This window comes from Nomascus leucogenys, chromosome 18 (genome assembly GCF_006542625.1).
Source record: "Nomascus leucogenys isolate Asia chromosome 18, Asia_NLE_v1, whole genome shotgun sequence".
Classification (NCBI taxonomy): Eukaryota; Metazoa; Chordata; class Mammalia; order Primates; family Hylobatidae; genus Nomascus; species Nomascus leucogenys.
In genome coordinates, this window is record NC_044398.1 from 98549558 (window position 1) to 98562534 (window position 12977).

Here is a 12977-nt window from a genome sequence, read left to right on the forward strand (position 1 = left end):
TGGGCAAAGATCTGAATACACATTTCTCCAAAGATGATGTGCAAATGGCCAATAAGCACATAAAAAGAAAAGATGCTCAACATCATTCGTCATCAGGGAAATGAAAATCAAAACTACAGTGAGATACCACTTCAAACTCTGTAGGATGGTCAGAATCAAAAGTCAGATAATAAGTGCTGTTAACCGTAAGGAGAAATTGTAATTCTCATACACTGCTGGTGGGAATGTAAATTGTGCAGCCGTTTTAGAAGTCAGTGTGGCAGTTCCTCACAAGATTATACAGAGATACCAGATGATCACCGATTCTAATCCTAGGTATATTCCCAAAAGAAATGAAAACATAGGTCCATATAAAAACTTGCACACATGGGCCAGGCGTGGTAGCTCACGTCTGTAATCCTACTGCTTTCGGAGGCCAAGGTGGAAGAGTGCTTGAGGCCATGAGTTCAAGACCAGCGTGGGCAACACAGCAAGACCACATCTCTACATAAAACTTAAAAATTAGAAAGGCATGGTGGAAAGCGCCTGTAGTCCCAGAACTTGGGAGGCAGAGATGAGAGGATCGCTTGAAACCAGGAGTTTGAGGCTGCAGTGAGCTATGATGGCACCACTGAACTCCAGCCAGGGCAACAGAGCAAGACCTTGTCCCTAAAAACAAAACAAAACAAAAGTTGTACATGAATGCTTACGGCAGCATATTCATCAGTCAAAAGGTGGAAACAAGGCTGGGTGTGGTGGCTGACGCCTGTAATCCCAACACCTCAGGAGGACGAAATGGGCGGATCACTTGAGGTCAGGAGTTCGAGATCAGCCTGGCCAACATGGTAAAACCCCGTCTCTACTAAAAATACAAAAATTAGCAGGGCGTGGTGGTGGGCACCTGTAATTTCAGCTACTCGGGAGGCTGAGGCACAAGAATCACTTGAACCCAGGAGGTGGAGGTTGCAGTGAGCCGACACTGTGCCACTGCACTCCAGCCTGGGCGACAGAGCAAGTCTCCCTGCATCTCGCATGGAGATCGCAGTGGCGCCATCTCAGCTTACTACAACCTCCGCCTCCATGTGATATGCAGTGAGAGGTTTCTCACCCAAGACCCACCTGCTCTCTCACATGTGGGGGACATGCTCTGGACTCCTGTCCTAGGGAAGAACGGGCAGGAGAGAGAGCTGTGGGGAAAGTGGCTGAGGTCTTTTTTCTGCCCAGGGTGACTGGGCCACATTCAGGGCTTGGATGGTGCTGAGTTCAAGGGAAAGTGCGTCCCCGACAGCTGCCCTTCCAGAAGCTGCCCCATGCCATAGTCCTCGAAGCAGGGCTTGTCCAAACCTGCTCTGTCTCTCAAGAGGGCTTCAAGGATGCTGGGGTTCAGCTAGGGCCCAGTACTTACAAAGGCCTTAAGAGGCCTGAAAAAGGGGCTAAAGCAAACACCTCCTTAGACAAGCCGCTAGACTTGTCCACACGGTGACATCTAGGACTTTGGAAAATAGGAATGCTAACATTTCCCTCCATGGAAACGAGGAATGCAAGAGCACTTCACGACACTCTGTGAAGGTGACACCAATGACATCTGAGTCCCTGGCAACCTTGGTACTCTAACACCCCAAAGTGTCTTCCACACCTTTAAGCAATGTTACAAAATAGTTAAAACCCAATTTTTATTTGTATTTTATTTATTTTTGAGATGGAGTTTTGCTCTGTCGCTCAGGCCGGAGCGCAGCGGCGCGATCTCTGTTCACCGAAATCTCCGCCTCTCGGGTTCAAGCGATTCTCGTGCCTCAGCCTCTCGAGTGGCTGGGACTACAGGCACGGGCCACCATGTCCAGCTAATTTTGTATTTTCAGTAAAGACAAGGTTTTGCCATGTTGGCCAGGCTGGTCTGGAACTCCTGAGCTCAGGTGATCCTCCTGCCTCAGCCTCCCAAAGTGCTGTGATTATAGGCATAAACCACCACACCCAGCCTTAAAATCCAATTTAAATGTGACATCATTTTAACCTGTGCAAGATACAGCAGGTGCTTTGTAGTTCCAGGGGGAGTAAAACCGGGAGGGTGTTTAGAAATAAAGAAAGCAACAATAGGTTGTTAGCATCCCCTTAGACTGGATCCCTCTCCCGGGGACTTCCTAGACCCAGTGCATGCAGATGGCATCACCTGAGCTGCAGAAGCTGCGTGCACGTATTCCACCAAGTCTGACAATGGCCAAGAACAAATTAGGAGGGTAGAAGTCCAGGAATGGACTTCACAAAGCCAGCCAAAAACACTTTTAGGCTAAAAACAAAGCAAAACCAGTTACCACTAATCTTTTCTTCTTTTTTTTAAGATGGAGTTTCATTTTGTCTCCCAGGCTGGAGTGCAGTGGCGCAATCTCGGCTCCCTCCGCCTCCCAGGTTCAACTGCAACCTCTACCTCCCAGGTTCAAGCAATTCTCTTGTCTCAGCCTCCCGACTAGTGGCTAATTTTTGTATTTTTAGTAGAGACGGGGTTTCACCACGTTGGCCAGGCTAGTCTTGAACTCCTGAGCTCAGGTGATCCACCCACCTCGGCCTCCGAAAGTGCTGGGATTACAGGTGTGAGCCACCACACCTGGCAGTTACCACTAGTCTTAAGACAAATGTTATGATTTAAAAGTCAACAGAGGCTGGGCACAGTGGTTCATGCCTGTAATCCCAGCACTTTGGGAGGCCGAGGCGGGTGGATCACCTGAGCTCGGGAGTTCAAGACCAGCCTGGCCAACATGGTGAAACCCCGTCTCTACTAAAAATATGAAAATCAGCTGGGCGTGGTGGTGCACGCTTGTAATCCCAGTTACTCAGGAAGCTGAAGCAGGAGAATCGTTTGAGCCCAGGAGGCAGAGGCTGCAGTAAGCCAAGATCATGCTGCAGCCCTCCAGCCTGGGCAACAGAGCAAGACTCCGTCTCAAAAAAAAAAAAAAAAAAAAGGTTAACAGAGGGTGGGCACAGTGGCTCAAGCCTGTAATCCCAGCACTTTGGGCTGACGTGGGAGGATTACTTGAGCCCAGGAGTTCGAGACCAGCCTGGGGAACATGGCAACACCCTGTCTCTACAAAAAATACAAAGATTAGCCAGTGTGGTGGCACAGGCCTGTAGTCCTACCTACTCAGGAGGTTGAGGTGGAGGATTGCCTCCAGGGTTGAGCCCGGGAGGTTGAGGCTGCAGTGAGCTGAGATCGTGCCACTGCACCCCAGCCTGGGCAACAGAGTGAGACCCTGCCTGAAAAATAAAAACGAGTCACTCATGAGCGAACAAGCAAGAGGGTGTTCGACTGCTAGAGCTGAGCGAAGCGATGACTAAATCAAAGGAACTTGTCTCTTCAAGCTCTTCTGGCAGTGAGTCTGACAGTGAGGTTGACAAAAAGTTAAAGAGGAAAAAGCAAGTTGCTCCAGAAAAACCTGTAAAGAAGCAAAAGACAGGTGAAACTTCGAGAGCTCTGTCATCTTCTAACAGAGCAGCAGCAGCAGACATAACACGTTTCAGATTGGGAAAATGAGGTACGTTAGCGTTCGAGATTTTAAAGGCAAAGTGCTAATTGATATTAGAGAATATTGGATGGATCCTGAAGGTGAAATGAAACCAGGAAGAAAAGGTATTTCTTTAAATTCAGAACAATGGAGCCAGCTGACGGAACAGATTTCTAACATTGATGATGCAGTAAGAAAACTGTAAAATCCAAGCCATATAAATAAAACCTGTACTGTTCTAGTTGTTTTAATCTGTCTTTTCATATTGGCTTTTGTTTTCTAAATGTTCTCCAAGCTATTGTATGTTTGGATTGCAGAAGAATTTGTAAGATGAATACTTTTTTTTTAGTCTGCATTATTAAAAATGTCGAGTGAAGCTAACTGTCAACTTTATTAAGGATTGCTTTGTGTGCCCACTACCTAGTGTAAAATAAAATCAAGTAATACAATCTTAAAAAATAAATAAAAACAAACAAATTAACACAGTGAATAAGGGTTTTGTAAATATATAAAAGAACTTGCACACTTCTCAAAAGGCTTTTCTCTTTTTTTTTTTTTTTTTTGAGACAGTCTTGCTCCATTGTCCAGGCTGTAATATTAATAATAGCTCACTGCGGCCTCAGCCTCCTGAGTACCTGGGACTACAGGCGCACCACCACGCCCAGCCAATTTCGAAATTTTTTGGCAGAAAGGGAGTCTCGCCATGTTGCTCAGGCTGGTCTTCAACTCCTGGGCTCAAGCGATCCTCCCACCTCAGCCTCTCAAAGTGCTGGGATTATAGGCATGAGGCACCGCACCTGGCAATCCTTTCTCTTGAACATCTGTAGAAAGAACTGATTCCCCACTGGCATCATGAAAGCAAACCAGTTAATGTTAACGAAGCTACAGGATTAATGGCTTAGTTGTAATGCAGTGGGGATGCATCTAATTCCCTCAAAAAGACCAATAAATTGAAGGTTTTCTACAATTTAAAAAAATACCCTAAGCCTTGGACGCACAATGTTATGGAAACAGGGTTAGATGAAACAGTTTCAACAACAAACAGCTGACATCATCCCTCGTTTTCTCCTGTGAGGCCAGCTGCAAGAGGTTATCATTACAGGGGAGAAAAACTGAGGCCTGAAGGAGGCAGACGGGGACTCGAGAAAGGAACACTGTAAAACACGCTTGCCAGGCGACCCGCCAGCAGCCTCACTAGTTGGTGGGTGCAGACAGTTAGCTGTGCAGTTTGCACCATTCTAGAACCAGCTGCCATGGTAACCCCCTTCAATGGGTCATTGTGGGAACCTCGGGCAACTTCAATCAGGCTGGGACAAGGCAAGATTCTCTAATGATGGGGACATTCCTTAGCTGCGCAAACAGTCCTGAAGGCTGTACAGCTAGGTCTGAACCTGTCCACGAGCCCCTTTTGTGAGCTGGGTGGGTTGCCCTGTTGAGCTGCTTTTTAAAAGCCTTCATCCATCAAGGCAGGCCAGGAGGCAAGCTGCCTCTGGAGTGCTGGCACCTTGGATCCTGGTATCCACCCATCCTGCCTGCAAGGCCCTCATAACTTGCCCTCGGCCACCCCAGGCAGCCCTGCCTCTCGTAACAATTTTTGTCTTAAAGTCTATCTTGTCTGAGAAGATCCCACTCTCCTCTGGTCACTGCTTACAAGGAATATCTTTTGTTATTTTTTAATTTTTTTGAGATGGAGTTTCGCTTTTGCCGCCCAGGCTGGAGTGTGGTGGCGCGATCTTGGCTCACTGCAAATTCTGCCTCCCGGGTTCAAGTGATTCTCCTGCCCCAGCCTCCCCAGTACCTGGGATTACACGTTCCCACCACCACGCCAGGCTAATTTTTTTTTTTTTTTTGACCGAGTTTCAGCTCTTGTTGCCCAGGCTGGAGTGCAATGGCACAGTCTCAGCTCACCACAACCTCCACCTCCCAGGTTCAAGCCATTCTCAGCCTCCTGAGTAGCTGGGATTACAGGCATGTGCCACCACACCCGACAAATTTTGTATTTTTAGTAGACACGGGTTTCTCCATGTTGGTCAGGCTGGTCTTGAGTTCCTGACCTCAGGTTATCCACCCACCTCAGCCTCCCAAAGTTTTGGGATTATAGGGGTGAGCCACTGTGCCCTGCTGGAATATCTTTTTATATCATTTTACTTTTAACTTTTTTTTTTTTTTTTTTTTTGAGACAGAGTCTTGCTCTGTCGCCCAGGCTGGAGTGCAGTGGCGCAATCTCGGCTCACTGCAAGCTCCGCCTCCCGGGTTCACGCCATTCTCCTGCCTCAGCTTCCCGAGTAGCAAGGACTACAGGCACCCGCCACCACGCCCGGCTAATTTTTTTGTATTTTTTAGTAGAGACGGGGTTTCACCGTGATCTCGATCTCCTGACCTCGTGATCCGCCCGCCTCGGCCTCCCAAAGTGCTGGGATTACAGGCGTGAACCACCGCCCCCAGCCCTTTTAACGCATTTGTGTCTTGTCTTTTTTTCGTAGAGACAGGATCTCACTGTGTCACCCAGGCTGGAGTGCAGAGGAGCAATCAGAGCTCACTGCAATCACCAACTCTTGGGCTCAAGTGATCCTCTTGCCTCAGCCTCCCAAAGAGCTGAGATTACAGGTGCATGCCACCGTGCCTTGCCCTATTTGTGTCTTTGAATCTTAAATGTGTCTCTTGCAAACAGCATATAGTAGTTAGGTCATGTTTTTTTGTTTGTTTGTTTTTTATCTATTCTGCCAATATCTGCTTTTTTTTGTGGTAAAATACACACAATATTAAAGTATAAAAATATAAAAATATTTTAGTATTGGCCAGGTGTAGTGGCTCATGCCTGTAATCTCAGCACTTTGAGAGGCCAAGGCGGGCAGATCATGAGGTCAGGAGATCAAGACCATCCTGGCCAACATGGTGAAACCGCGTCTCTACTAAAAATACAAAAATTAGCTGGGTGTGGTGGCGGGCACCTATAGTCCCAGCTACTTGGGAGGCTGAGGCAGAAGAACTGCTTGAACCTGGGAGACAGAGGTTGCAGTGAGCTGAGACCACACCACTGCACTCCAGCCTGGGCAACAGAGCAACACTCCGTCTCAAAAACAAACATATATATATAAATATAAAAATGCAAAGAAAAATTAGCCAGGCGTGGTGGCATGCACCTGTATCTCCAGCTACTCAGGAGGCTGAAGCACAAGAATCACTTGAACCTTGGTGGCAGAGGTTGCAGTGAGCAGAGATTGCACCACTCCACTCCAGCCTGGATGACAGAGTGAGACTCTGTCTCAAAAAAATAAAAATAAAATAAAAATGAAGTGTGCAATTTGATGGCATTTGGTATGTACACCACTATCTACTTCCAAGACATTTCATTCTCCTAAAAGGAAATCCCGTCCCTGTTACAGTCTCTCTCTGTTCCCCACTTCCCGAGCCTCTGGAAACCACTAATCTACTTTCTGTCTCTATGAAATACACAGATTATGCCTTTAGATGAAATGTCCAGAATAGGCAAATCCATAAGACAGAAAGCAGATTAGTGGTTGCCAGGGATTACAGGGAGGAGAAGTAATGGGGAAATAGGGTTTTTCCTTTGAGGGTGATGGAAATGGCTTAGAACGAGATAGAGGTGGCTGGCTGCACAACAATGTCAATATATCATGTGCCACTGAATTTTCATTAATTCAGTGTTTAATGTCCACTTTTAAATGGTTGATTTTATGTTAGATCAATTTCCCCTCAATTTATTATTTATTTATTTTTACTTTTTTTTTTTGAGATGGAGTCTTGCTCTGTTGCCCAGGCTGGAGTGCAGTGGCGTGATCTCCGCTCACTGGAACCTCCACCTCCAGGGTTCAAGCAATTCTCGTGCCTCAGCCTCCTGAGCAGCTGGGATTCCAGGCATGCGCCACCATGCCTGTCTAATTCTTTTAATTTTTATTTTTAGTAGAGACGGGGTTTCACCATGTTGGCCAGGCTGGTCACAAACTCCTGATCTCAAGTGATCCACCTGCCTCAGCCTCCCAAAGTGCTGGGATTACAGGTGTGAGCCACCGCACCCAGCCAATTTCCCCTCAATTTGAAAGAGAAGAATGGTAACTTGGGAACACTCTGAAAATCGCCCTGACTCCCAGGGAGATCCAGCTGGACACACCAATGGGCACAGTCTGGCTCAGAGAGGACTAGGACATGCTGCCTCCAGGGATAGGAAGGCGATCATCGCTGGATGGTCTCCTTTTTGGAGACAAGAGTCTCTCTGTCACCCAGGCTGGAGGGCAGGGGTGCAATCTCAACTCACTGCAACATCTGCCTTCCAAGTTCAAGCGATTCTCCTGCCTCAGCCTCCCGAGTAGCTGGGATTACAGGTGCCTGCCACCACATCTGGCTAATTTTTTGTATTTTTAGTAGAGATGGGGTTTCACCATGTTGGCCAGGCTGGTCTCGAACTCCTCACCTCAGGTGATCCACCCACCTTGGCCTCCTGAGTAGCTGGGATTACAGGTGCCTGCCCCCACACCTGGCTAATTTTTTGTATTTTTAGTAGAGACGGGGTTTCACCATGTTGGCCAGGCTGGTCTCGAACTCCTCACCTCAGGTGATCCACCCACCTTGGCCTCCTGAGTAGCTAGGATTACAGGTGACTGCCCCCACACCTGGCTAATTTTTTGTATTTTTAGTAGAGACGGGGTTTCACCATGTTGGCCAGGCTGGTCTCGAACTCCTCACCTCAGGTGATCCACCCACCTTGGCCTCCCGAGTAGCTGGGATTACAGGTGCCTGCCCCCACACCTGGCTAATTTTTTGTATTTTTAGTAGAGATGGGGTTTCACCATGTTGGCCAGGCTGGTCTTGAACTCCTCACCTCAGGTGATCCACCCACCTTGGCCTCCCAAAGTGATGGGATTACAGGTGTGAGCCACTGTGCCTGGCCAAATTATTATTACTATTTTTAGACATAGGGTCTTGCTCTGTCCCCCAGGCTGGAGTTCAGGGGAGTGACTACAACTCACTGCAGCTTCCAACTCCTGGGGTTAAGTGATTCTCCCACCTCAGCCTCCTGAGGAAGTAAGACTACTACAGGTGGACGCCACCACACCCGGCTCATTTTTTTATTTTTTTGTAAAGATGAGGTCTCACTAAGCTGCCCAGGCTGGTCTCAAACTCCTGGCTCAAGTGATCATCCCGCCTTGGCCTCCCAAAGTGCTGGGATTATAGGTGTGAGCCACTGTGCTCGGCTTATTTTCCCTTTCTTATTTCTTCTTGGGCTGCCAGTAATTGAACACTGTCCATGTGCCGGTTGGGGTTAGCACGGGTCAGGAGTCAAAGGTAAGCCAGGGTCAGAGGCCGCGCCGCAGCTTGCCACTCCCTTGCCCACCAGCTGCTGGGCCTTCAGCAAATCACTGAGCTCCTCTGAGCATCAGTTTCCTCACCTATTGGACAGAAGGAATGCCTCTTTGCTGCTCCTCACAGGGCTGGTTCTTGGAGGTTCTCACTCACTTGTGTCTGTCTAGCTCGCCTGCTAGGCCGGGCGTGCCTGTTCACTGTGACTACTCTGGTACTTCTACCATGGTAGCTCCTCTAGGCATTTTTTAGAAATTGGGGTAAGGCCGAGCACAGTGGCTCGCGCTTATAATCCCAGCACTTTGGGAGGCCAAAGCAGGAGGATCACTTGAGCCTAGGAGTTTGAGTCCAGCCTGGGCAACATAAGGAGACCCTATCTCTGCAAAGAATACAAAAATTAGCCAGGTGCAGTGGTGCACACCTGTGGTCCCAGTTACTCGGGAGGCTGAGGTGGGAGGATTGCTTGAGTCTGGGAGGTCGAGGCTACAGTGAGCCATGATTGAGTCACTGCACTCCAGCCTGGGTGACAGAGTGAGAGCCTGTCTCAAAAAAAAAAAAAAAAAAAAAATGGGGGTGAAATTCACATGATATACAATTAGCCATTTTTAAGTGAACAATTCGGTGTCAGTTAGTACATCAACGAGGTTGTATAACTATCACCTCCATCTAGTTCCAAAACATTTTCATCACCCCAAAAGGAAACCCTGTTTCCACAAAGCAATTACTCCCCATTCTCTCCTCCTCCAAGCCCCTGGCAACCACTGCTTTCTGTCTCCATGGATTTACCTATTCTGGACATTTTGTATAAATGGAATCATACACTGGGTGCCTTTTGTGTCTGGCTTCTTTGCAATACTTGATGGAGACTGCAGGCTTGGCGTTTTGGTTGTGCCTGACTCTAAAGCCCCCTTCTTCCCACTCTGCATAAGGGGATGACCCATTGTGGGGGAATAAGCAACAAGATGTCCCAGAAGAGGGCTGGGCACAGTGGCTCAGCTTGTCATCCCAGCACTTTGGGAGGCCGAGGCAGGTGGATCAGTTGAGATCAGGGGTTTGAGACCAGCTTGGCCAACATAGTGAAACCCCATCTCTACTAAAAATACAAAAATTAACTGGGTGTGGTGGCATGCACCTGTAATCCTAGCTACTAGAGAGGCTGAGGCAGGAGAATCACCTGAACCCGGGAGGCGAGGTTGCAGTGAGCCGAGATCGTGCCACTGCACTCCAGCCCGGCGACAGAGCGAGACTCCGTCTCAAAAACAAACAAAAGACGTCCCAGGAGAGAGCAAGTGGTGAAGGGAGGAAAGGAAGTGTCTGGAGGCTGGGGGCATACCTTGGCCATGACTTCATCATGACCCTCCACCATCTTCCGGAGCTTGATCAGATGCCACAGGTCCTGGACGGGCCGGCAGTGCCCTGGCTGGCTTCCAGCAGCTGGGCGGTGGAGGGCAGGTCCTGCAGCAGGGCCAGCTGGTTCTCCATCTTGTCGAGGCGGCTCACCACATGGTCGAAGACATTGCTGAGCCTGTTCATGGGGTTGAGGATGGGCTGGCATCTCCTTCCCTGGGCACGATGGCCACCTGCGAGGTCTGCAGGAAGTCCTCATCCCCCGAGAGGTCCTTCTTGAGCTCAGCCATGTGGATGTGCTCCAAGATGCCGTGCAGCAGGAGGTGCAGGGCCTTGAAGTTCAGCACCCCCGCACTGTGGGATGGCGATGTTGGCCAGCTCGGTGAACGTGAGTGAGAAGCTCATCCTGCGGGGTAGGTCAGTGGGGCTCGGATTCCAGGCGTCCTCAAGGACAAGGGGTACCTTCAGTGGTTCCGAGAGCTACACGGACTGGTCCTCAAAGCTTGGGATGGTGGCGAGTGACAGTGGTCAGGGAGGAATGGCCTCTGTTCTGGCTGGAGTTCAGATCAGAGTCTCTGGTTGCCAGGACACCAAAGAATGTGATGAAACGGGCGCACTTCAAAGTCTGGAGTGGGGCAGGTGCTCCCTGGTGACCCTCACCCAGAGTAGGTGCTCAGTTAATACTGGATGAATGTTTGAATAGCTGATGGCAGCCTCTTCATTCAAGCCCTCTGGTGATGTGAGACTGATAACTTTTTCCTAGAAGCACATATGGAAGGGATGGAGAGGCAGCTCCCTCCTCGGAATTCTCTCAAATCTGGGCAGAAGACAGGTTTTTGGAGTTAGGAAGACCCAGGTTTTACAAAGAGATAAGAATCTGAAGTACTGGCTGCGTGGGTGTGGGGGCTCAGGCCTGTAATCCAGCACTTTGGGGAGCAAAGGCAGGAGGACTGCTTGAAGCCAGGAGTTCGAGAGCAGCCTGGGCAACATAGTGAGACCCTGTTTCTAAAAAAAAAATTTGTAATTAGCTGGGTGTGCTGGCGCACATCTGTAGTCCCCGCTACTCAGGAGGATGGGGTGGGAGGATTGCTTGAAGCCAGGAGTTTGAGGCTGCAGTGAGCTATGATTGTGCCACTGCACTTAACCTGGGCAACAGAGTGAGACCTTGCCTCAAAAAGAAAAAAAGAAAGAAAAAGAAAAGAGAAAAGGCCGGGCACGGTGGCTCACATCTGTAATCCCAGCACTTTGGGAGGCCAAGGCGGGTGGATCACGAGGTCAGCAATTGAAGACCAGCCTGGCCAAGACAGTGAAACCCCGCCTCTACTAAAAATACAAAAATCAGCCAGGTGTGGTGGCACGTGCCTGTAATCCCAGCTACTCTGGGGGGCTGAGGCAGAGAATTGCTTAAAACCAGGAAGCAGAGGTTTCAATGAGCCAAGATCGTGCCACTGCACTCCAGCCTGGGCGACAGAGCGAGACTCCGTCTCAAAAATAAAAAAAAGGGTGTTGTCCTTTCTAGACCCTACATGTCCCTGCCCACCCAAGTGACGTGCCCTCACCAGACCCTGCTCTGCTCTCCGCTTGAGCTGGGCCTCTCCACAACCCCTGTGCCCTCAAGCAGGGTCTCAACCCTGCTCTGACATCATAAGGACATGGCCATGAGCCAGCTGCCGCAGGACCAGGAGGCTGCGTGGAGATACGAGGTATGGTCAGGCTCTGCTTGGTCAGTTCTGGGACAAGAGAATCCCAGACTGCTTGTCTCCTGGGAAAAGTCTGCAGGGATACTCTCGGCTTAACACCGGGAGCCCTGACTCCCAGCCCAGCCAGCCCTGTGATCCCACATTCCTGGCCCTGCGCCACACAGCAGGAGCCCTGCTGAGGGGTTCCACATTGAGTTCAATGCAGGTGGGGAGGCAAATCCTTGCACCAGCTGTGGAATCTTGAGCAAGTGACTTAACCTCTTTGAGCCTCAGCTTCCCTCTCTGCTAAATGGGGAAATAAAACATGGGGGCTAGAAATAACATATGTAACGTGCCAGGCCAGTGCTGATGGAAAACGTTTCTTGCAGTCAGGCGCCATGGCTCATGCCTGTAATCCCAGCACTTGGGAGGCCAATGTGGGCGGGTTGCTTGAATCCAGGAGTTGGAGAGCAGCCTGAGCAACATAGCAAGACACCATCTCTACAAATAAAATAAATAAAAATAAAAAATTAGCTGGGCGTAGTGGCTCATACCTGTAATCCCAGCTACTCAAGAGGCTGAGGCAGGTAGATTGCTTGAGCTCAGAAGTGGCGTGTGAGACCAGCCTGCACAAAACGGTGAAACCTCATCTCTAAAAAATATACAAAAATCATGGCCGGGCGCGGTGGCTCACGCTTGTATCCAGCACTTTGGGAGGCCGAGGCAGGCGGATCATGAGGTCAGGAGATCGAGACCACGATGAAACCCCGTCTCTACTAAAAATACAAAAAAATTAGCCGGGTGTGGTGGCGGGCGCCTGTAGTCCCAGCTACTCGGAGAGGCTGAGGCAGGAGAATGGCGTGAACCCGGGAGGCGGAGCTTGCAGTGAGCCAAGATTGCGCCACTGCACTCTAGCCTGGGTGACAGAGCGAGACTCCGTCTCAAAAAAAAAAAAAAATATATATATAATAATATATATATACAAAAATTAGCTGGGCATGGTGGTGTGTGCCTGTAATCCCAGCTACTCGAGGTTGCAGTAAGCCAGAATCACAACCCCTGCACTCCAGCCTGGGCAACAGAGTGAGACTCCCATCTCAAATAACACAAAACCAAATCGCTCCTTGACCAGAACTGATCTGGCAGCCACTCTTGCCAT

At 49.4% G+C, this 12977-nt stretch overlaps 1 protein-coding gene and 2 pseudogenes across 1 annotated transcript in view; 2 read left to right on the forward strand and 1 right to left on the reverse strand.

The window, feature by feature from the left end:
• Positions 1 to 10544, reverse strand: part of C18H16orf96 (chromosome 18 C16orf96 homolog) — a 42939-nt gene extending 32395 nt beyond the window's left edge. The window contains 4 exon segments of the mRNA XM_004091274.3: positions 10126 to 10202; positions 10205 to 10345; positions 10348 to 10489; positions 10491 to 10544. Coding sequence (XP_004091322.2) covers positions 10126 to 10202; positions 10205 to 10345; positions 10348 to 10489; positions 10491 to 10544 — 414 coding nt within the window.
• LOC100601521 lies at positions 2191 to 4375 on the forward strand (annotated as a pseudogene).
• Positions 3249 to 3678, forward strand: LOC115831254 (annotated as a pseudogene).
• Positions 10545 to 12977: the final 2433 nt, after the last annotated feature.